This window comes from Porites lutea, chromosome 6 (genome assembly GCF_958299795.1).
Source record: "Porites lutea chromosome 6, jaPorLute2.1, whole genome shotgun sequence".
NCBI classification, from domain to species: Eukaryota; Metazoa; Cnidaria; class Anthozoa; order Scleractinia; family Poritidae; genus Porites; species Porites lutea.
The window spans coordinates 27,552,624-27,576,719 of record NC_133206.1 but is presented as its reverse complement, the minus strand read 5'-3'; the positions used below and the strand labels follow the sequence as shown (position 1 = coordinate 27,576,719).

The window sequence follows — 24,096 nt, the reverse complement described above, 5'->3', positions numbered from 1 at the left end:
CTACGATAATGACAAAAAAAAAGTAAAGGCTATCGAAACATCAGAAATACTATTTTCTTGTCTCCGATTTTTGGTGAATGCTTTGCAAGACTTATTTTATAGTCAAAATTCTGGGGGCAAAATTAATCTAAAACTGTGGGACAAGGGAGTTCCTCGCTCCGGGTTATGGGGTACTGATTACATATATTTTTATGATCTTTCTTGCCTCAGTTTTGGTATTAAAGAGATTAAGAATCACGTTTTACGGTCAACGGCAAACGTCAGATTCAAGTTCAGAATTTCTCAATTAGGAAATTAGCCGATAAAAACTGTTGAAAACAATTATTATGAGTGAAACTGGCATGAGTATCCTGATTTCTGTGTAGACACAATGGGCAGTAAATGACGAGTGAAGGTGAGGTTAAACTTGCGTGATCCTGAATCTCTCCATTTTTGTGCCCCTGTACCTGAGCTTGGACGTATTTCAGGTTAATACAGAATGAAAACGCTCTTTCAATGAAAGGAGGACGGAACCAATCAATTTACAGTGCACTGACATCAGTTACTTATTAAAGTACGGTTTCTTTTTCTAATGGCGGAATCTTTTGAGATAAACTATTCGGTACCGTTTCATCAAGCAACGTTACAAACTCGGTGTTGTTATTTCCGAGGGTTGTCGGTTCAATTTCACTTTCCATCCTTGTCTTTCTCTCTCCCCAGTCCACACATAGCCGGCTAAAATCCAGGCGCCCAGTCTCTCGATGTCGTCTGAAAAATCTTATAAACCGGCAACAGAATAGATACTGAAAAAACCTGATGTAGCCGCGTCGGAAATGTCTAGTGAGTGTGCCATAAGCAATCGGGTTCAAACAGCTGTGAAAGTAAAGTAGCGAAGGAGAAAACAAGAAAAGAGATTTTATTAACTCGTGATTTTCTGGAGCAAAGTCTAAGAAAAGCCAAGCAAGCTGCGCCGGTAGCATGCAAATAGCGAATAAAATGACAATAGCCGCTAAAGTTTTTATTACTTGCATGTTCTCTTTTCTTCTATCGTGGTTTGCTTGACGATTTGGAACCTGTCGCCTTGCTTGGCGAACCAGATCGACGCCAATGCGCACATACGCGACCGCGATAATAGTCAGCGGTAGCAGAAACTGCAATAAAAACAGGCTGGCTGTGTAAGCTTGTCGGTATTTGTGGGAGGGCCATACTTCCGTGCAGCCCTGTGGCTCCGCTAGTTTTGGCTTTGTCACCAAGAGCAGCGGAATCACAAGGAAAAGACCCAACAGCCAAATCCCAAGGATCCAAAGAAACACGTAACGATGTAACATTTCAGGCTTGAAAGGGTTCAGAATCACGTGACACCGGAAGACAGCCATAGATGTGAGAGTGAATATGCTGAGGTTTACGGTGACGGTCATTAAGGGCCATATCAACCGGCAATATAAGTCGTATTGGATGTCAGCAAACATCATGTAGACATTTGTTGGTAGGCACACAAACAGATACATTAAGTCGCTAATTGCCAAGTTGAGAATGAAGATATCATTAGCTGTCCGGCGCTCCCTTCTTGCGGCCACAATAACTATCACCAGGAAATTACCGAGGAGTCCAAGTACGAAAGCCACTGCATAGAATGCTGACATCACCGGGTCCTCAATTTCCGTATCGGTGTTGTTTGTCATGGTTTCGACCATGCAAGTTTGCCCAAACTTGGACGAGATTTTGAAAACTAGGAATTAATTAAACTCGGCACACGTAGCAGCTTACTGTCCTCTTCTGAAATCAAGTCTCTCTTAAACTCTTCTCAACAATGTGTCGTAAAAGGTACGAATCTCTCGTTATCTGTGTCGTGCCAACTTGTGACGAACTTCTGTGAATTTCTGTAAAAGATACAGCAATTATGTAAATTGAGTTTATACCCACATGTCAGCTTCTCAATACTTGCTGACTCAAAAGGCACCGAAAGGTCATGAATGGTTAACGCTAAAACAAACAATGCTATCATACCTTAGTCAACAGAGCTTATTTATAAAAGCTTTAGATGAAATTAGAAAATATTATTATATCAATACAAATTAGCATAACTGTTTTGTGGTTATTCTCTGCAGGCAGTTACGTTTATAACTATTGTAAATGACGAACCACCCACTCGCGAAAAAAAATGGCGTGCTAAGTTGTTTTCATTAATGTTTCTTCATTAGCAGTCTAAAAGCAAACTGCAAGTTTAAAAACTGCAACTGGACCTGCGTCGACAAAATGCCTTCACCTGTCTGACATTTTCTATAATAACAGTCTGGAGTCTCTAACTGCATGATAAAACAACTAATACAAATACCTGAACCATATCACAACGATTTCATTCAGTTTTAAGATACCTGTAGGAATGTTGCCAATTAACAAACCAAGACCCACAGCACATCTTTGTATCTAAATTAAGCCAAGCCAGGGAGGTCAGGGAGGGAATGAGAACTTTTAACACTAGCTTGAAATTCAATCTGACTACTTAAAAGAATCTACGTTTCTTTGCCTCGATTTCTTAATATCTTAAATATTTTTGTTTGGTATTTTGATATGGAACAACTGTGAAACCAGGGTAAAATTGAGGAAGGACATTCGATAGACGATAAGTAAAGAGATTTAAGGTGCTCGAGTAAATTCTAGCGCAGATTCAAGAAAAACCCTACTTTAAGTTTGGAAACAGATCCTTAAACGCTATAAATGTTTAATGGCTCTTGGCGTAGATAAAATCGCCGATAATTGTGTTGAAATACCTATAACTATCAACAAAGCACTTGAACTCAATTACTTGTAGTAATTCTATTCTCTTTTACAACCATTACTCAGCACCGCACTAAAAGCAATGCCAACCAGTCGGCAGCACATATAAGGTTTAAAGATGAAAAACATCGAAACATGCAAAAAACCGTGTGGCTTACTGATAACTCAAAGAAATACAAACAGTATTATTAGAGATGAAAGGAGATAGTTTTGCTGATAAATGTGTCTGGAATTTATCGATTTTCCACCTTCTAGATATAGACCTGACATTTAAAAAACGATCACTAGGCCAGGGTTGACATAGTCCATGCTTGATCGGATGGATACACCACTGCAAAGGCAGCTAAAATTTTTATTGATTGATAGATATATGGAACAATGCGCATGCCATGCATAACATGAAATTAACTAAAATGTTACCGAAATGATGATAATAATTTATCATGAAAATAAATAGCATGGCAATATCCCATGCATCTGAGGTAGGGCAAGAAAAATAACCTAACTCGTCATCGGTTGGTAATTTGGTCAATCTTTCATCCACACTATAGGGCCGTAACCTTGAGAGTAGTTCATGGAACAGAGACAAACATATTATCTTCAGAAAAAAAAAAAACACATGAAATAACTGCGAGGATCACGCATGTCACGTGAACAAAACTCTGGAAGCCAAGGGCAAAAAAAAAAGGAATATTAAATTTAGGCCGGTACCACACCCTGTCGGCCTCCGTGTCGCCAACAACTATTTTTTTTAGCTCTTTCTAAGGATCAAATGTGGCACTTTTTAAGCTGGGGCTCGGGGATAATTAAAGGAGGGATTGGGAATATTCGGCAGTGACCCACTACACATCAGTAGCGTATAAAGGTCGTCTTGCCAATTTAACTCGCCAGAGGCGAATTCAGCCTATTACTAGAACGAAGAGGAGAAAGCAGCAGTACAGATGGTCACCAGCCAGGAACTTGTTGCGGACAAATGTGTGAGTCAGCTAAAAGCAAATATTTTGCAAAAAGACAACCCGTCAGTTCAAGGAGGAGCGATTTGATTCTCTACAACTGTAGTGGTAGTTTCAGACCTGAATCTGTAATAAGTTTACCTTTTAACAAAATGATTTATTGCCTCCAACTTCTTTGGTAAAGAGAATCAAACTGAATCGAAATTTGGTGCCGATAAAGACTTTACCGTCCTTAACATTTTAAAGCACTACTATCACTCAATTAACTTCAGTTCGTCACGTGATATATCATGTGATCACTTTACAGAAAAAGAACGTAAATGATTGACAAATTTGCGACGCCGGCTTTAAGAATAGAATTAATGCAAGCAGTAATATAAATTTTTCCAATTCATTTTAATTATTTTTAGCGCTTCACATTTGGAATGAATGTCCATTGCATATTCTTTTCCCCTAGGCAAGAACCTGTCTAGCCTAAAATTTGAAACAGGTTCTCTTTTTATAAGATCTATAAAGACAAATGCTGTACATTTCATTTGGGCAAAAAGATAAGTCAACTGTCAGGATCCTGTTAAGAGACATAGGTGCCTTATCACTCCAACTGCAATGTGATGATATGCAGATTTTACAAGAAATATGCTGAATACCACTAAATGCTCTCAGCTACAATGTAATTTTTTCTTTAGAAAATAATTACATTTTATGTAAGAACCTGCTTAGGCCAACTCAGAAAAATGCAGGTTCTTAGTTTTTATTGTATTCTACAACACAAACCAACAGATATTAATTTATTATTGTTATTATTATTGTTATTATTGTTGCTATTATTATTTATGTCACCCCTAGAAGACCATCCGCAATGTGTAACTTTAACGTCATCAAGTTAAACTACAATTCAGAGTATCCTCGCCCATATTCTGTTTTCGCCTTCTTTACAGATCATTAAAGCGACAGAAAAAAGCCTATTTCTTACAGAAAATTGATTTTTCATGAGTCCCCGATCAAAACACTTGAAAGTTGGGAGGGCACGCGCTGTATTTCGCCCCTAGCTATCGCCTCATCCCTGGCGTCGATCTGGCATGTGCGTGAGAAACGAGCTCGGAATTTTTTCTGAGCTTTCTGCCATCAGAATTCTCCTTGTTCCAAATATATGAATTAATTCAGACAAATCCTTACGTGATACGTTACCTCACTAAATGTACGTTAGCTCACTACAGACAGTTGAGGAATAGCATTAGAACTTTCTAGTACTGATTTTATTATCAAGATCAATAATAATAATTATTATAATAATAATAACAATAATTTCTGAACTTATTGTGCGCTACTTAACATGAGAATGATCAGCTGCTCATTACAACTGCATTACTTTACAAGAAACAAATAAAAAATAATACATTTCAAAATAAAAAATAAAAAGAGTATATATGCATTGCAAGTAAAACCTGAATATAAAATTGCTCACCAATATAAAGTTCTAAAAAGATAAGTCTTAATATGCGCCTTAAAACTGTTCACATTAGTAATCGCACGAAGTTCTTTTGGAAGAGAGTTCCAGAGCCTTGGTGTTGCTACCATAAAAGCTCTATCACCTAACGTCTTCGATCGAACAGCTGGCATAGAAAGTAAAATACTACCTGAAGATCTAAGGTTACATATAAGGACCATTTAAATGTGAGTAAATCGCATAGATATTTAGGAGCAAGGCCGTGAATTGCTTTGAGCTCACTATCAACTCACCAAAGTACATCGGCGATGGCTTATACTTTATAGAGGTTGCAGTTTACTTTTCCCGCTCTCATTTTATGGTTCGAATGTCTCCCCAGTTAGTAAGGCACTGTGCCTGAGCTATAAGACATGAAACTTTAATAAAGTTCATTATTATTGTTATTATGAGTATGAATATGATTATTATTATTATTATTATTATGCAATTTTATTTCGCTCATTTTGGAGAGCGTGCCCGTGGGTGATGCGATTTTGACGGTGAAATTGATTAAAAAAACTGTTCGGTTTTGCGGTTTTACTAGTCCAAGCTACTATCCTCCATTGCCTTAGAACCAGCGTACAGAACTAAAAGAACTCACCAATAAATTAAAAAGATTAAATACGCTTTCCCGGAAATCCACTTAATTCAAACTGAATTCTCGGCAGAAGAGCAAAATATGATGACGTCATAGCCGCTTGACAACGACCAGTTGAACTGTTTGTGCTGGTATAACTTCGAATCGGTCGAATGCTGCAGGCTGAGGCTTGTATTAACTGAAGAAATATATTAATTTGTTCCATCTGAGTAGTTTCCACTTGCTCAGTTTTTCTACTTGGCCAAATCGGCCATCAGACAGTCAAACTGGAGGGCAATTTGCCGGCAAGCCTTAATGACCTTTTTACCATTCAGTATCCATCGAGGTAAAGAACTCATTGCATAAATAAAGATATTGGGCCGCAGGTACCGGCTAAAAGATTTAATAAATCTTCTCTAGTCAAATCTTGGACAAGAAATGGACTGTTCAGCAGGCTTGCAGAATATATAGCTCGGCCCTGGATACTATACTAACTAAAAGAAATTTGTGGCTACAGTTTTAACCGATAACTAAAACCGAACGTTAAAAGTTTCACCGATATCGCAGACACTCGAACCATTATCTCAGCATCTACTTTCTGAAAAGCATGAAATATATATTAAAGAACCAATTTAAATAACAAATATACGGCCGGAGAACAATGGAAAATGTCTCAAGTTTGCTGAACGAATATTGACTTATTAACTTTGAATTTTTTTCTCCTTTGTAAACATCAGAATTGAGGGACGATTTTTTCGCCTCTTTAGACTGCTTCTGTTTTGAGCGCCTCAGCTGCCGACTGTCATTATGTCTGCGATAAAAGAAAATACTATTTCAAGCTAGCCTAATGGCGCCTAATGCGCTTGTAACTTCCCATTAGTAAAAGCAAACGAAAAACCACTTACATTAGATCTGTATATTTTAAAAAAATACACTTTTACACTAAATTGGCAGGGAGTGTAATCAGTGCAATGGTCAACGCAACTCCTAAATAGGATTATCTACGTATGTTTCCGTGAATCTAGCCGCAGGCGGCCTAAAGGAGCAGAAACATAACATTATAGAGCTGATAGCTGTCAGTGAGTACGGTACTTTGTGGCAAGGTGAGGTTAATGGTGAAGGCTTGTGAGAAAGCTACAACTGCTAACGATATTTATTTTTTGTAACCTTAAAACCCTAAAAGCTGAAATCGCAATAAAAATAAAATGTTAAAAAATAATAACCCTCGTCGCGTCTCATAGTAAAATTTTGAAAGGCCAAGACATCTTTTTCAGGGTTCCGTTCTTTAGAAATCGAAATACTCTAAAGAAATCCCTCAGATCACGACATTCTATATGGCTGTTAAATCTACTTTTGTCAATCACTCCGTTGCTAACAAGTTTCATTTATAAAGTCAACTACTGTGTGGACATAGAATGAGCTATACTCTCAAGAAAACACAACGATAACAATTACTTTGTCCTGGGGGTGGTTAGCTGTTGGCCCTACGCACCGCCGTGGGGCATTTGCAGCTTTCCGAACAGAGAGTGAAAAAATTCCTTGGAATCGACAGAACCATTAATCCGCGTTGCTCACCAAGAAAACTTGACATTAGAAAAGATGTTTAACTGAATCTGTTTCCCAAGACTAGCACTTGATTCATCACTACGTCCCACTAAACCCCAACATTTTCCATCTGATCTGCGATCGTCCAATGCAAATTGTGTGCCTTAAAATCTCAGAAGACACAATTCAAAATAGGGTAAAGTTAAATTTCGTAAACGATTATAAATTGTTTACCTCTTTAAACGGTAATTTCTTCGGTTTTCAAGTGTGTTCCTTGATTCAGAATTCGATCTGCACTGATACGTTATTTGTCAACGTTTTATAGTGCTAGAAGATCATAAGTGTCACAATGTCTTTACAGTCGTCAGTTCCACAATTTGCATGAAACACAGGAGTCTTTATCGTATATAAGAGTACTCCAGTAGTCCTTATTTTTTATACTACGCTCGAGGCCATAAACACATCACTAAAGCTGACTGAAAAAAAAGCGGTCTTCTAAGTGGAAAGCGACGTAACGATTTGATCACTTCGATGGAGAAACTTCCTCCATTCATTTGACAAGACAGTACATCACTCAGTTTGGGTTCGGCTCTGCATGTTGCTTCCGGATACAGTTTTAGGTTTTTATTCAAAAGGGAGCTGAAATACTCTTTCATAGCGAATTTTTCTTTCATAATTAAGGGGAAAATTTGACTCTTGTTATTTAACGCTAGCTGTGATGACAAGAGAAAACAAGTAATCATGGCTACTGTATCTCCTCCATGTCACAAGAACACAAAGGAAAACAAAAAATATAATTAAGATAAAAAGGTTCCCTTCATATTCCACGTGACTGCCTTGTAGTACTCTAGTTTCATACCCTTCCTCCCCCACTGCGTCAAGATAATTTTGTTTTTTCAATGCTTCACTGGAGAACTACTTTCGTAAGTCTAGCAATTAACTTAAGGATGTGAAACTGATGTGACGAGAGTGTTATTTCCTTCTTATAGTACGTTCGTTCTTACAGCAGGCCGCAACAAGCGTAATCTCATCCTTGATATCATAATTGGTCAATATTCAAAAATTTTCAGGATTTTCAAGCAGCATATTTCCTCAAGAGTAAATTTACGTCGACAATTAGGACTATAATATATAAGTGGTATCAGCAGTGTGCAGTTGAGACGTAGTTATCCACGCTGGCCGTACAAGTCAGTAGATATCTCTTGAAACTGATTTTTAGAATTAAACTTTAAAAGATATTCGTGTGGTCGGAAAGGAAACAACAGAAGAGCATTAGATAAACATGATTTTTTAAAGTAATAACTCTCCTACCGTTCATCATCTGCCGTAAACATACAAGCTTAAGATCTTCTTGAAAATGCCTGCATATTTCAAATTTCGTCTAGCGCGCTGGATATTTACTGCAAAAAAATACGACAGTACAGAGGATAACCGAACAAATCTGTTATTATAATTACCATCTCCACTTTCCGGCATGTCTTCTCCTATTGATGTAGAAACTAATTGCTCAGCTTGAAAAGGGATTTCAAATTGTCAATAATGCATGCATGGAAAATCACTAAAGAATGGAAATGCTTCGCGGCTAAAGTCGATGGGCTTTTTGTAAGACTGCAGCGTCAAGACATTTGTGCAACTAATTAGGACAAAGCATTTTTAGCAGGTCTCCAGCGGGCCTTTAATCGTTCTTGCCGGTAAGTTTATTTTCCTTTTTCCTAAAAAAAGATCATCGAAATCCATCATATCTTTCCTGTCACTTTTCATACTAATTTTTAATTTTTCGCGCATTTATCCCCTTTGCTGCCTTAAATTAATTCCTGTTGATGACACACTTCAAATTTAAGGCTACACGTAAATTTAGATGAACTTTCCAAACACCGGCAGTTCTCAATCAATCCATTGACACTGATAATTTTCCTGCTCTTCAAACTCGCTACAGAATTTCCTTCCCTTCAGAACGATCAAACAAGAAGTCCAAACATTATGCAAATGTTCCTCAAAGCGGGGCAAAAACTTTTAGATGCGGCTATTGTTTTGTCAGCTCCTCGGGGCGGGCGTTCAATACAGTCTTGTTTGAGTTCGATTTTAAAAACGAATTGAGTCCGTTTCTAAACCAAACTTAAGCTCTTTCAAGAAGAATCTCATTAATAATCAAACTTTCGAATCGAATGGTTTCAGCTGCCTTCAATAAGTAGCACTAAGAGATCGGGAAGCCTGCATTGTTAAATGTTAGTGTTTTGTCTGGGCGACCACGTCGGTCTGCAACGGGTCAATTAGAAACTAGGAAACGGGTGTAAGAAAAAGACGATGTCACCTAGTGCTTTGTGGCTCTGTGTTACGAAGGGACTTAAAGCTAAGTTGAAGTCCAGTCTAACGGCACTGTTTGCCAAATTGCGGTCGTCTTAATTTATGACTGGATTAATAAAGCGCCAAACACGGTCTTTTTTTGGTGGTCAGTTTAAGACCAGCAACGTGAATGTTATGGATACGAAAAACAATACGCTCAGTTCCGACGAACCAGTTTGTTGACGATGAAAATTACATCTCGTTTAGCTATATTCTCGCCGAATAAGTTTTTTTTGTCTTTTTTCTGCCAACTGCTGTTTTGTTTTTCAATCGCTGCCGTTGAAATTAGTGATTTCATTTGTTAATAAGGAAAAAAAAAAAACGAATTTACGGTCACTTGACAGTTTTTCTCACTCATAAAATTCCCTCTGAGGCGGGTAGCAACATTTTAAAATAACTCACCTCTTCTGAAGACCCGAAATTGACCTGTTTATGGCTTCCATGGACTAAATGCGTTCAACAGCCTTGCTAATGTAAGTTATAGGTATATAAGCTGAGAATGACATCAACCAAGTGCTTTTCGGATAATTAAAATCAGTTCTTCTTTACGTAACTTGTCTTTAAGTGTCAAAAACATGAATATTTAACAAATTTGAATCTCTGAACTGCAACTATTTTAAATATTAGTAATGTCGAAGGGCACCGATCTCATTAATTAAGGTATAAGGATATATTTCATAGCTGGCAGTGATTGTTGTAAACTTGATGAGATTTTCACGTACAATGTGGTAAAGTCGGATCTTAACAAATGATTGTTAGTTATGATGATGATATTTAACAACAATAATAATAGAAATGGTGATACTTATAATAATGAGAAAAGTTCAGAATGCTGATGAGCGGTAGGAGGTCAGTACGAAAAGTTGTTAATATCTTCAAAACCTCACTGAGCTCAAATGCTTACCTTAAATCTTTCCGCTTTTCCTCATTTGTTCAAAAGCTTCTACCGTACGTCTGGCATGTAAAAATACGGAGTATTTCTTTTTTATTATTCACCAAAGTCAACTAGGTTTAAGGTTACCTAGCCGACGTTAATTAGAGTTGAAATAATTTTTCCGGTTATTTTGACTAATAGGATAAATACTGTTATTGACCAATTTCGCTGGAAAGTCAATCACCATAAGTCGCTCGGTATAAAAAAATTGACCAGCTACGTCTTCGGCTGAAAGCCTTGAAAGTCAACAAAAAACTGTAAACCAAGTAGGCGAGTCTAAAACGGCATTCTATTTGAGTTAACTTTAAGACGCTTGCTTGATTTCAGCTCCACATGAAATAACTACTGATAAACGCATATATTGCCAATTGATAACATCTGCTATATCACCTTTAAAAAGATCCGCCATGCCTGATTGAAAATCACTTTGCGTCCTTTTGTTACCAGGTCCTTGAAGTATTACTTGCTATCGTAGGTTTGTTTTTCTAATTTACAACATTGCGTCCAATTTTTGCATGAAAAAGAACCGAAAGACAACGATTTCAACAAAACAAACATTTAAGGGAAAAAGGCGTTCAAGAGTAATTATTGACGATCGTTACTTATTTTTCCCGAAATTGACAACACAAGTCCGTTTACATCTCAGAATGATTTCAAAAGGACAGGAGAGTTCATAGTCTCTTTACGTTTTTTCATTAAAAAAATGCATTCATTTAGCTAAATCAGATGAAATGACTGTTGGTGAAAAACTGGCGGCATGTTCAGAACATCTTTACTCAAACATTTTTGCCGGGAAACTCTTTATGAGACTGGTATGACTGGTATTAAGTCCAAATTTTGCACCAAAGAGTCTTTTAAGCTCATAACAGACCTCGGACTATACATAAGGGATCAGACGTAATAGTTATAAGAATTCTGTCGAATTCTTCATGTTCTGAGAATTTTCATTCATATGTCTCTCACGGGAAAGGAAGGGGAAAACTTTGCACTGCTGACATACCAACACGGGTTTGATGTTCCTACGGCCCTCATCTGGCGCTGGCTCAACTTCGTACTTGAAAATACGTGGTAAATAACTATGGAAATTACGCCTATGTGCATAAAAGGTCATTTAAATGCAATAATGAGACGAACTAATGTTCGTGTTTTTTCCGGTTTTGTAAATAATAGTTAGTGAAGGTTAAAACAAAAGGAGAATTCAGGAGGAGGAATTCTCCAAGAGGCACCGGTTGATATTTAGGTGTGGTCTGCATGAGTCGCATATGACTCCACTAGCTAGCTAAGGAAATCACGGCTTTTTCTTTTCTCACTGCTCCTTAATAAAAATAGATATTACCCTTGAAAAATAAGCACCTTAGTAGAAACAATACGTACCTAAGAGTCTTTTTTAGTCATCAACGCTCAGACAACTAAACTGGTCGGTACAGAGGAACGTAAAGTTTTTTTCATGTTATTTAGTGTTGTATAGCATTTTGTTATCGGCTTTTTTGCACCTATCTCGAAGTACTGGCGCCAGTGGTATTTAGAAGAATAAAAAGCAACTTGTCGGCGCTTAAAAAGTCAACCGCAATGCATTTGGGAAAACTCGGCTTATGCATGAAATACCTTTTTCTCCAGGAGATGACGGTTAAAAGTTATACTCGGCCTCAACCCGTCGGCCATTTGCCACCAATTTTGAGGTCCAAGTGTCTCGGCATGTCATAGCAAGAAAGAACTCAAATAAGACCAATTCTAATAATGGAACAAGGAAAGCAACATACTTGGTACTTAATTATTCGACATGCTATTTTCATGCGATCCCAGCTCTCAGATTATCTATCAGTATTTGGAGTGCTGATAAATACATTTCTAATGAGAGGCTATAATTAGTTTTCGAGAGAGGAATTTATGCGAAGAAGATCCCCCTCCCTTTTTATTGCATCGTTCACGGTGTGTGAGATGACTCAATTCCGGTTTAAATGGAGATGCAGTTTTGTATTAGCGCCTGTGAGCTACTGTTTAAAAATGTCCTACACAATACGCAGGTGAAATCGATCATTATGCAAGTTCACAGTTTGCGTGAGGTGGCTACTTTGACACTAATTGTTCCAGGACCAGACAGAAGTAAAACTTGAATTCTCTCCTGTACCTTGCCTCATTGCGGTTAATTAGTCCATATTGCCAAGAGAGGATTAAAGGAGTTTATTATATGGCTGAATCCGCAAGCGGACAAGATAAAACGAATCCTGTGTTCTGATTGGCTACACGAGCGGTCAAGATGGGCCCATCTTTCCCACTTGGGATCATACCCGCGTTGGTCCCGCAAAGAAAAAGTTCTCTTTTTGGTCATTTATAAATCATTTATTGACGAGGATTGTTCGGTAACTGTGGCTGGATATTTACTTCGTTCTTTTTTTCATTTTTACTGACCTCGACTTCGTCTCACAAAACTCAAAAAAGGAACTTGGCCAATATCCAGGCATGTCGATCTCACACTTGCTTAATCCAACAACGGCAGCCGTATCATATTATAAAGTTAACGCTTCTAGTAACTACCCCGATAAAGGCTAGTCGACCCACATCCCCTCCACTCGATAATAGGGGAGCTCCACGCGCGGCGCTTCGCGAGGGCGGAGCCCCATAGCTAAGGAAATCTACCCATCCCAGAAAATTTGGTAATCACGTGACCGTACACCGACCGAGCGTCCGTCCGCACCACAGGGAAACCAATGTTTACTCTCACACTCTCTAGCTAGTTTGGGAGCCCAAGAGAAAACTAATTGCACATCAATGTTGTGATCAATTGACAGATGTCAAAACAGGGTAGCCACTGACCAGTATCACCTGACCGTACCGCGGGCCCAAGTGTCGACCCATCGAACTCGAGTATTTTTTGAAATTATCCGCTGACAAATTACCAGTTTGAAATGATTGCAGGCTCAAGTTTATTTTTTGCAATGGTTCATAGCGGAGCTCTTACGCGCAAAGCGCGCCAGGGGAGCAACATGGGTAAGAAAATGAAGTAATCTACCCATCCGAGAAAATTTGGTAATCACGTGACCGTACACCGCCCGCCCGCCCGAGAGACCGTCCGTCCGCACTACAGGCATACCAATGTAAAATAACTCAGTCAACAGGTATGGCAACCCAAATGCAACTGGAGGTTATTTTGGCGGGAATTCGCATAGCCACCGGTGTCTTGTATAGCAGAGACAACAAAAGAGTCAAAGACGAAAACGAAAAGCGGAAATTACTTCTGTATTCGTGTTGTCTAAAGTATTAAGCTTAGATAAATTGTCATGTCCACAAATTTGGAAAATAGAGCAAGACAAAGACAGAGAAGAAGAGAAAGTGGGCGGCAGGCCAGCGAAGCTCAACGAGAAAAAGGGCAACAGTGATTTAAAGCAGAGAGATAAAAAACAAAGGAGACATTTTTCTGTTGGAAGAACAACATGGAAATTTTGTGGCGGCGCTAACAAAAGAAGAAATGCTAGCGGCCACCAATGCAAGGTGAAAATGAGCGGCAGTGAAAAAAAGTGAACGAGAACACGTACGACATTTCCTCCATAAAACGTGTAACTAAGGGCATGTTTACATGGAGGTGGGGTACCCCAGATAGGTGAGGTAACCCGCTTAGGTGGGGTAGCCCGCCTGTCCATATAATCTCTCATTTTAATGTTTTCAAGGTGGAAGTTTCACGTTGTAGTCGTACAAAGCAACGGTAAAGAAATGTACAAAAAAAAGAGTGCTTTTTTTTTGTGCTCTTTTGCTAATTAGACCTATTGTTGTTTTTCACCGTTTTCCACCGCTTAGCATTACACGATTTTATATTTTGTTTGAGCAAACTATAAATATTATGGAGAGCTTCTCTTTTATCCCTGGCTAAATCTATATATTGGATATTTAGCAATTATTCCTCAAGTCAATAGCCCATGAGGGCGAGAGGAATAATTGTTTTAGTAAAATCCAACTAGTTGGACAAAAAATATCGAGATAAAACAACTTAAGCTAGATAAAGTGAAACCCGAAGACCACCCTTGGGTCATGCAAATCAGTTTTTCATAATTATCATCAGGTATCTTTAAAGTTCACTAAACATTTAACTAAACACGTAAGTGTAAAGCATCTAGAGCGTTCTCACCTGACGTCACACCCGCCAGAAACATTGAAGCGGTGGCCACCATGTTTAGGCCTTTCCAGATTCTGCTCCGAAAAAGCTAAAAAGTTGCTAAGAAATATGCCAAAAAGTTGCTCAAAAGTTGCTCAAAATCGAAAAGTTGCTAAAAAATTTTGTAAAGTTGCTCGAATATTTTAAGACAGCATGTCTAATTTTAATAACAATACTTAATTTTAGCGATGCTTGAGATTCCCTTCAATTGCTTTTTCGACTTCACGTGTTTCTCAACAGTGCTCTTTTTCTGAGCGAGTGTCTCTTAGCAAGCATTGCATCTTACCTGTCCACGAACACACTCGAGATGTTGTCCAGGAAATTCTTTAATCCTGTCCCAAACAATCGTTTTGGAGTTGGGATTCTTATGCTCTCGACTAGCTTTGTATTGACCACTGTTCACAATTACTATCCGCCTTCGGGAAATCGAAGCCTTTTCAGGCTCCACGAGCGAAGCTCCCCTGCTAACTGTAGTTTCAAAGGGGTTTCGATTTCTTCGTCTTCAGAAGACAACGTGGCGTCCGCCATTTTGTTTACACACAGTCCACAGGCTACCCCAACCTCGTTCCCAGGGCTTTTCCCTTCGCGTGGGGGGTGCCCTGGGAACCAGGTTGAGACTACCCAAACCCAATTCTTGTAATTAATTACTACGTCCACATGATACCCATTTAAAGGGTAAAAATATGAGTTTTACTACAAAGATGTTTAGAATTTTAACCAAGAGAATTTTAACTTGTTTATTTTTTTAAAAAAGGGGTTTATTCAGCATTTTGGTTCTAAATAGCCCAAAAGTGCTAGTTTTCGGAAAAGTTGCTAGAAGTTGCTCTCTGACAAAAAAGTTGCTCAAAATCCTAAAAGTTGCATGCTAAAAAAATGCCGAGCAGAATCTGGAAAGGCCTAGCCATGTTGGTGGTCCAAACAAATCGTGTGGGTGTAAAAGGTTCTTCACAACCACGAGACTTATTAGACAGCCTGAAGTTTGTGATTTTGAGTACTGATTTCAGACTGTGGGATATCAATCATATAAAACGCACTTAAAACTCGATTTAATACCGACTGCTTTTTCTCACGTCAAGTCTCGAGCTAAATATGATCTTCCGTTTAAAGCATCTACAACATCATAAAGAACCTTTTTATTCACAAACCCGCGAGATAAAATTAAGGGCTACACCGGATACAGATAAGACTTGACCATTACGTATACGTCCTTCTTGAACGAAAACTGATACAAGAAGAAAAAACAAAGAAATCAAAGAAAGAATACTTGCTCCTTCTTCGGCTGGTACTTTCTGCAACTTAACTCAAAAACGTTCAGCGTTTCAAAAGTCAATAATTCCATCAGTGCTGGGATCAGCACGGACCGTTACATTTTATTTCAACGCGAGGTCTGTTATCCAAACATCATGACCCTTCGAGCAGATGCAACTCATAGTTCGTACGCGAGATCAAAAAAAAAAAATAGCCTCTGTTTTCAGGCCAAAGAAAAATTGCTTCGTTAATGCCCGTCACATGGACCTTTTTGCGCTCTTGTCGGTCTTTAAGCGGCGATTTTAGCCGTAATTTTATGGCATTTCTCAGTCTCTCTGCGGCGGTACCATGGGGTGCAAGTAATAAATACTTCAATTGTCTCAGCTTTATGTTTTTGGTAACTCACTCTCACGCAAAATATCCATGAAATCACGGACAGTTTACAGCACGAAAAAGACACTTCCACAGCGTTATTTACAATAAATTTTGCATCTTCACGTACAATCCTTACTTTGAGTCTATTATTCTCTGTTGCGGGCGGGAGTGAAAACTAGATCCTTAGTCTAAAGTAAAAAAAAAAAAACTTATTTAGTGAAGAACTTTAAGAAATTATTATTTCTTTACGTTGCCAAAAATGGGGTGGGGTGGGGGTAAGGTCCACCTGGCCTCCCCCTCCGCGGACCATGTTCGAACGGAAAAGGGCGTAGTCCACACGGCATTAATTTATTCATTTAATTATCACGGAAAATTATCAGTTTACTATTACAAAAATATATTTCTTTAAGCTACAATTGTCAACTAAAATAAATGCAAAGAAGATGACCTAATAATCAACTGGTGTCTGCGATAAATGCCCCGCGGGAGCCGAAAGAAGGAAAGTAATCTTTCAGCTTGTTTTCGAAAAATCCCAGAAGTTAAATTGTATAGGATCATACTGTGGTAGAGAATCCATAAGGCGGCACCATATAGAAGAAGTTAATGGGCTGCAGGCACCCTTTGTAGGGCTTAGGCAATGAAACTAAGGTTGTGCACCCATCTTCAAATGCCCATAACCGCCCGTTGGATCCACGTCTCACTTGTGACGTCATCGGTTTTAAGGATCATAGTCAACTTTGACACTTAACTTACGCAAGGAGAAAGAATCTTCCAACCTGACCTTGTGCTTTGGTAGGTTGGAGACCAATTTCCCCTACCCAACAAGTGCGTCCAGAAGAGAAGAACGACACGATCAAATCTGCGCTTCCGCAAGGGGCCCTGTAAAAACGCTATAATTATAACTAGTTCATCAAGAAAATATAAATGGAATTATTACTTTTAGTCTGTTAACACCCTCCTGCTTGTTTTGCCCGATTTTCTTAGCAAAAAGATAAAGCCCAGTTATTAGAAGGTGAGCGAGTGATTGAAGATTGCAAGGAAGGTTGTCTTGAAAAAACATTCCTGCATGCTAGTTTACTAAGCTAATATAATGTAACTCTTTCATTTACCATAGAGTAAGTTCCTCGTTTTTCTTCTATTTTATGGTTCTTATTCTTTCTCAAGGGGTTTAAAGCCTGGGTCAAAGATATGTTTGAGCACATGAATGATTGGCAATATCTCTCGCTAGGAGACCTAGAACAAAATAAACTTTTCCCCAAAACTAAACCTTGAGATGTTTTTAGGCTTTAATGTTTAATTATGATCACGTGATCTGTCACGTGACCAAAAATTGAAAATGAAGGAAATTGGCGAATTTACTTTGTTTCGATAAACAAATTGGTATTTCTCAAAGAGAATAATCATACCTAACTTTCTACGTTTGGAATGAATGTACGCGAAGTTTAATAGTAAAGTTTCAAATAATTCGAGATTAAATTTGGGCATTTAAAATGATGTTTTCCCTCATACTTTTTTTTATTGAAGTGCGGTCATTCCAAACGTGAAGTGTTAAAAACATTTGATATGAATTAGAAAAAAATTTTTCGCTGATTTCTTTTCTTAAACCGGCCACCAACTGATCAATAATTTACGATTTTTAGCAAAATGGTCACGTGACATATCACGTGACTTATTGACACAATGCTTGTACTTTAAAATGTTAAGGACGATGAGTATTTTTTGGGTGCCAAATTTTGATTTAGCGTCATCATCTGTGCCAAAGTTATAACCAATAATTCATTTTCCACAAGTAAACGCCTTAGTCCCAGGCCTTAAACTACCTGATTTTCTATATATTACTAATTATTTTGTTACTAAAGACTGTTTATTTGACTCAAGTTTCTACTGAAGGGCAATAGTGCCAATTTTTAGAAGAAATTAATACTGTACTACTACCACAGGAAACGAGATTTCATTAGCTATACTAAGCGTAGATGTTTTCAAACCTAAAGACCTCCATTTCATTTAAGGTAAAACTCGAATTTCCTGTCAAGAAGGTGCCGGCATTCTGTCCTGTCGGTAACTGGTATGTGTTATTGAGATTTGCACTGCAGCTGTTTGAATTTGGGGCGTTGACAATTCTGAGGTCTGGACCATCCCCAAATGTAGGGCCATAGCTACTGTAGCAATGGATGGCCGAACCCTCTTTTCCTTGTATCAAAGACATCATTGAAGGTTCAAGGCCATTAGGATTGACGAGACTGAACAGGAAGGAGGCTGGAGCTTTTTTATACGTTCCACTTGAAAGAGCTGACGAAAACATTGTATGCAACAGTATATATTAGAGATGAAATTTTCGGGGAAATTACTGTTCACAGTTAGAGTACTTATGATATAGTTACACTTTTAGAAATAACTTCTAGTGGACAGGTGTAGCAATTAGAATGAAGATGGATTGTTACACCTGAATAACTACGAAATCATTACCCCCACTCTCTTTAAGAACTTGATCCAAAGCGATCCAAAGGTCCCTTTAACAGCAACATACCAACTATTTGGTTTCAAATTTCAAGGAGGACCGAGAATTTTCTTCGCCTTTCATCTGGCCTTAAGTTAACCACGGAACTTTCCAATTTTCGTGTTTCGTGGTGCAGTATGCGTATCGAATTTTAACAGGCAAATTTTAAAAATGTCAATATTTTTGGTCGAATGAATCGCTTTCGTGTCTCTCTGTTAGAAACGAAAACTAACGTTATTGTATATTGCGCGCATCAAGGCACGCACAACGCTTTCCTAGTTGTCCCGTAAACCAAGGAGAATTCTTAAGGTCTAACCCGAATGCCTGTGTTTTAGAGCGTCTCATAACAATAAATCCACTTAGAACTGATACTGATTATTCCGAGAAATCACTTGGGTATAGATATCGAATGGGTACTTAGACAATGCTAAACTCAGAACTTCATAAAAAAGCAACATATTTTCAAAAAATAACTTGCCTTCCCAATATTGCTCTGTGTAGCCACCAAATATGTAGTTACCACACCTAATAACGGTAACAGTTGGTCCTTTGCGGTCGCAGCAAGAGTGAAAGTTGGAGGCTGCCCAGCCATCACGAGAGGCTCGATATATCAGGGAGTAGGTGTAACAAGCGCTTGTCAGGGTGCCTTTCAACCAGCTGGCCAAGATTTGGCGATGCTCCACAGACAGGATGGAGGAATTTTCAAAGGGGGAGACCTTCATTTCATCAATAATCCCTTTAATTTGATAAAACTCAGCTTCAGTTAACAACTCTCTTCGAAGAATCTTATCTTCGGGAAGAACAAGCTGCCCCGAGCGAAGGTAGTTCAGGATAAGACGGAAGTGAGTTCCATCGCGATCAATAAAGTAACATCCGTCTTCAGCGGGTTTGGAGTCAAATCGTCCGGAAAACATGGCGTACAACATTGAACCTGTTATCCGAGTATAAACGAACAAACACTTCGGTTAGGGAATCAAAGCGAAAATCTATATTTTACAATGAACACAATTGAAATCAGACGCCTTGCAGTCAATTGCACCTCGGATTTTTACGGTAAATCTTTCAGTGAAGTAATTAAGAATTAAATACATACCTGGGTCACTCTTCATAGTTTCCAAACTGGTATCAAATACTTTACCACCGACATTCAGTTTCAGCATTTTGGAGAAATGAACGCTTTTCAGCTTCTTGGCCACCGCATCAAAAGCTTCCATTTCCTTGCTAAGCTTCACTTTTTCACTCTCAAGAATCTCAAACACTTTCTTGATGTGTCTGTTTACTTCATCAAGCGTTTCACTGCTCGAAGCTGTTTCTTCCTCAGGGTCTCGAGATGAAGACGACATTCTGTTCCTCTTGCTACACAGAAAGCAACTCTCAAGCTGGCTTTTAATAATCGACTGCGGAAACCGGAACAACGCACTGGAAAGCGAAAGTACCCTCGTACAAGAAACTTTATACTACGTATATCGCTCTTTTTGTTTTTATTGGTTGGAGTCTTTCACCTTTTGTGCGGCTATTGGTTAATCAACAATGTGCGATTTCCATTTTTCTTTGCATTGAGCAGCAGTTTTGATTCCCGGAAAGTAATTTAGGCGAATTAACGGAATTAATATTAACGTCCATTCCTTATAGAGTAGATTTTTTTCAGAAAAGTAAGCCAGTGTTTCACTGAGGTATTCAGATACGGTCCAGAAGGCTTTAGCAAACAGTTTATGTTCAAAATAATATACTTAACAGTATATTATTGTTTTAGTCCAAATTTCACAATTGTAATATATAGATTTAGCCAGGGCTAAAAGCGAAGCTCTGAGCGTTACTATACTTATAATCTACTACACACACACACAAAAAAATCGTGTAATGCTAACTAGCGACGGCAACTAAAAAAATCAAACAAACAAATTAGCAAAAAAAGAAACAAACTCTGACAAAAACAATATTTCTTATTAGCCAAAAAATAACTTTGCTCGCGCAGCACAGTTTTTTGTACGTTTCTTTGCCCGGCCGTTGATGTGATAGGACTACAACGTGAAACTTTCTCAGTACACGAAGTCGTAATGTACAAGCAATAGCGAGGTCAACATATCAAGGCCGAGGTCTGAGATTTCCCTATAATGAAGGAACGAGCGAGGTCAATAAGTTATTTATTATGTGGCCTGTTTAGCCCCCTGCCCGTGATACAGTCATGTGACGCTGGTCAGCGGATAGCCTTTTTCATTGATTGCCTTGGACACCTAGCAAGTAATAGCAGCCAATTAGAGTGTGCGTACCATTGTAGCCATATAATAAATTCACTGAATCAAGGACTTAAATGACCAGTGGATGTTACGTTACACCTTCCGAGAAACGCTAAAGGACGTAACTATTGCCAGTCTGATCTCAATAAACAAGTGAAAACGTGCGTAAATCAGGCCATATTTACTGCAATGTATCGACTTAGAGCCTATAATCAAATATTGTGAATGAAAGCTACATTTAATAAACTTGACTAGAAAATATAACATTTCCTTAAATCAGTTTGCAATCCTTTCTTGGACCATCATGTTAGTGCTTGTTCTTTTATTTTTGCTTGTCGAACGAAGTATCACTGGACCACCGCGACGAAGTGACGAAGTGTTTTTCCCCCTGGTCACAAGTTAGTATGCCTACATGACTATGCAGAACGATGGAGAACACTATGGAGAACAGCGGGGATCAAAAGAAGCTGTTTGCCGCTAGTAATCGCTTACTAACAAAGGATCTGCCGACTGTCTACCTCCCACTATTGAAAGGACTCAAGTTCGCCGAGGACATCGGGAAGTTTTTTGTACAGAAAATAATGCATATTAGGAATCGCCTCGATTGTCATGGTGCTGTAAACTATCATAAACCCGACATAGAGGGATGATAACGGAACAAGATGTGATTTACAGGGCTTCTGATATTTCGCGCGATCGCGGACCCGCGAAATTCAGGTATTTCCGCGAAATCCCGCGAAATTCCCAAAAAAACGCGAAATACCGCGAAATCCGCCAGAAATATTTCCAAATACATGTCGGTAAAACATATTTAATACTTATCTTGGTTATTAGACCGGTTTTATTCAACCCAAACGTCCAACGAGTAAACAACGTCCCAAAACTACCAGGCGTTTTTAGATGAACGTTGCAAAAAACTGGGCACTAACCATAATGTTAATTGCTTTAGCATTCGCTCATTTCTCGAGCGAACTGTTGTTGAAAGAGCAAATGGTTGTCCCTGTTAAAAAAAACTTTCACCAACGCTGGTCATATCGACGCAAAATTGATCGATTTTAGCGAAAGTTACCGAAAAAAAATCCAGCGAAATCGGCTGTTTTTTACTGATTGTTCCTTGGCGAACTTTCCCCCCGAAATTTCCCGTGAAATCGGCCGATTTTTCTAAGAATTTGCCCCTGAAAATCCTTCGAAAATTGACTTTTTTTCCGCTTAAATCCCGCGAAATCGGCCGATTTTTTCTGCGAATTTTGACTTTTCTCCCGTGAAATTGGCCGATTGTTCCGCAAATTTTGATTGTTTTCCCGTGAAAATCCCGCGAAATCGGCCGATTTTCCCGCGAATTTGCCCCTGAAAATCCCGCGAAATTTTGCTTTTCTTTCCGCGAAATATCGGAAGCCCTGTATTCAGTAAGCATAGTTGTCCTGTAAAGCGCGTTAAAATGATGCTGAATCTTCCGTTTTTAAGCAAGCTTTATTCTAACTTTACTTGTACATTTTACATTTGTCTATAACATTTTATCGGAGGAAAAATACTTTAAAGGCATATCACAACTGAACTTATCATGTCAAATTACGTTTCAGATCAGTTCTCTCACTAATCTACTTTTCAAAGGCGAAAACTTCGATTTCGCTTACATAAAAAACATAATTACCAGCAAGAAAATTATTGTAGCCCTGACCTTCTGGGCAGCGGTACGAGTTGTTAAGATTTGACGAACAATTATTCGACGAAGTGGGTGAATTGCCAAGTGAAAGGTCAAAATACCCACTGTTGCTACTGCCAAAAATCGGAAAGTTGCCACTACTACAGTAAATGGCAGATACTTCTTTCCCTGGTATCAGAACCATCTTGGTGGGCTTTAAGCCATTTGGATTGACAAGGCTAAACAGGAAGGAGTTTGGATCTTTCTTGTAAATTCCAGACGAGGTTGCTATTTAAAGAAGAGAGAGTGTAGTCACAATAGACGGCCTTAGAGCCCGGGGGCCACCCCCGTATATAAGACATATAGGTACGTGCCAAGAGGGTAGGATTTTTGCGCCGTTTTGGTCTGAAAACGGGTATACACTTTGCCCATTTTGGTCTGAAATCGGGTTTGGTTTTCAAAAGAATTACAGGAGTTTACGAACGTTGTTATCCTTTCAATTCCAAATGAGTAAGAACGAAATAGAAATATGCGAATTCGAAATGCATTTTAAAAAATTTTCGTTTTCGCTCTAATCTAAGTAATGATGACATAATTTCCAGCCAGGCCAGGTCTGCAAACGGGTGTGGATTTTAGCCGTCTGGTCTGAAAACGGGTGCGGAAAATGACATTGTTTGGTCTGAAATAGGGTCAGGATTCGAAGAACCTGGCGGCACATCCCCACCAGGAATTCCCAGGAGTACCCCCCGGGCTTTAGAGATGCTTCTTCAACACAGATACACGACCATACACACTTTGACTGACTGAGCGAATTAATAAAAGCATTGAAACTAGCACTGAAAGTAATGTAGTCATAGTGTTATTGTTATCAGACCCGTTACTCGCTTTACAAATGCTTTATGAAGGGAGGGGGGGGGGGGGGGGGGGTGGGGCGGGGGAGTTCGGTTAAAATGATGAATTGGGTACAGTCAGTAAATTCAACATTACACGGTAACGTCAAAATGACGTCAAATTACTAATTTTAAACCATATCTTAACCACACCTCGGTCAAGGGAAACAAAAAGGAAACTTACCTTCCCAATGTTGTTCTGTGTAGCCTCCGAATATGTAACCATTCGAACTTCTGACAACAGTCACCGTTGGTCCTTTGCGATCACAGCGAGAATGAAAGTTAGAGGTTCCCCAGCCATCACGTGAAGCGCGATATATCAGCGTATAAGTGCAACTGGCACTTGTCAGCTTTTTTTTCAACCATTTAGTCAGGGTTTGACGCTGTTCCGTGGACAAAATGCTCGAATCTTGAAAGGGATAGGCCTTAAGCTCATCGATAATTCCTTGGACTTGATAGAACTCA

At 38.8% G+C, this 24,096-nt stretch overlaps 3 protein-coding genes across 8 annotated transcripts in view; all 3 read right to left on the bottom strand.

Annotated features, from left to right (window-relative positions):
• Positions 1 to 453: 453 nt before the first annotated feature.
• On the bottom strand, positions 454 to 10,174 carry LOC140941151 (neuropeptide Y receptor type 6-like). Of its 5 annotated transcripts, none has more exons than XM_073390123.1 (3): positions 10,064 to 10,108; positions 8,630 to 8,718; positions 454 to 1,859 (listed from the first exon to the last, which is right to left on the bottom strand). In XM_073390123.1, exon 3 carries the CDS (start codon positions 1,671 to 1,673, stop codon positions 549 to 551), a length of 1,125 nt encoding a protein of 374 aa, XP_073246224.1. In that variant the 5' UTR covers positions 1,674 to 1,859; positions 8,630 to 8,718; positions 10,064 to 10,108; the 3' UTR covers positions 454 to 548. The 5 variants fall into 5 exon arrangements, with proteins under 5 accessions (XP_073246224.1, XP_073246225.1, XP_073246226.1 ...); XM_073390127.1 differs by lacking the exon at positions 10,064 to 10,108 and having other exon boundaries at positions 665 to 852; positions 1,005 to 1,859; positions 8,630 to 8,727; XM_073390124.1 differs by lacking the exon at positions 8,630 to 8,718 and having other exon boundaries at positions 10,064 to 10,174.
• A 7,898-nt stretch (positions 10,175 to 18,072) lies between these two features.
• LOC140941336 (uncharacterized) lies at positions 18,073 to 20,616 on the bottom strand. The gene is made up of 3 exons (XM_073390319.1): positions 19,956 to 20,616; positions 19,341 to 19,793; positions 18,073 to 18,654 (listed from the first exon to the last, which is right to left on the bottom strand). The coding sequence occupies exons 1-3, from the start codon at positions 20,203 to 20,205 to the stop codon at positions 18,329 to 18,331; spliced, it is 1,029 nt and encodes a 342-aa protein (XP_073246420.1). The 5' UTR covers positions 20,206 to 20,616; the 3' UTR covers positions 18,073 to 18,328.
• A 2,001-nt stretch (positions 20,617 to 22,617) lies between these two features.
• Positions 22,618 to 24,096, bottom strand: part of LOC140941337 (uncharacterized) — a 2,226-nt gene continuing 747 nt past the window's right edge. The window contains exons 2-3 of one of the 2 annotated variants that reach the window (XM_073390320.1): positions 23,816 to 24,096; positions 22,618 to 23,029 (exon numbers count right to left, since the gene is read on the bottom strand). The exon at positions 23,816 to 24,096 is cut by the window's right edge and continues 175 nt beyond it. In XM_073390320.1, coding sequence (XP_073246421.1) covers positions 22,698 to 23,029; positions 23,816 to 24,096 — 613 coding nt within the window. In that variant the 3' untranslated portion in view covers positions 22,618 to 22,697. The remainder of the gene's footprint in view (positions 23,030 to 23,815) is intronic. The other variant, XM_073390321.1, reaches the window with a different exon arrangement.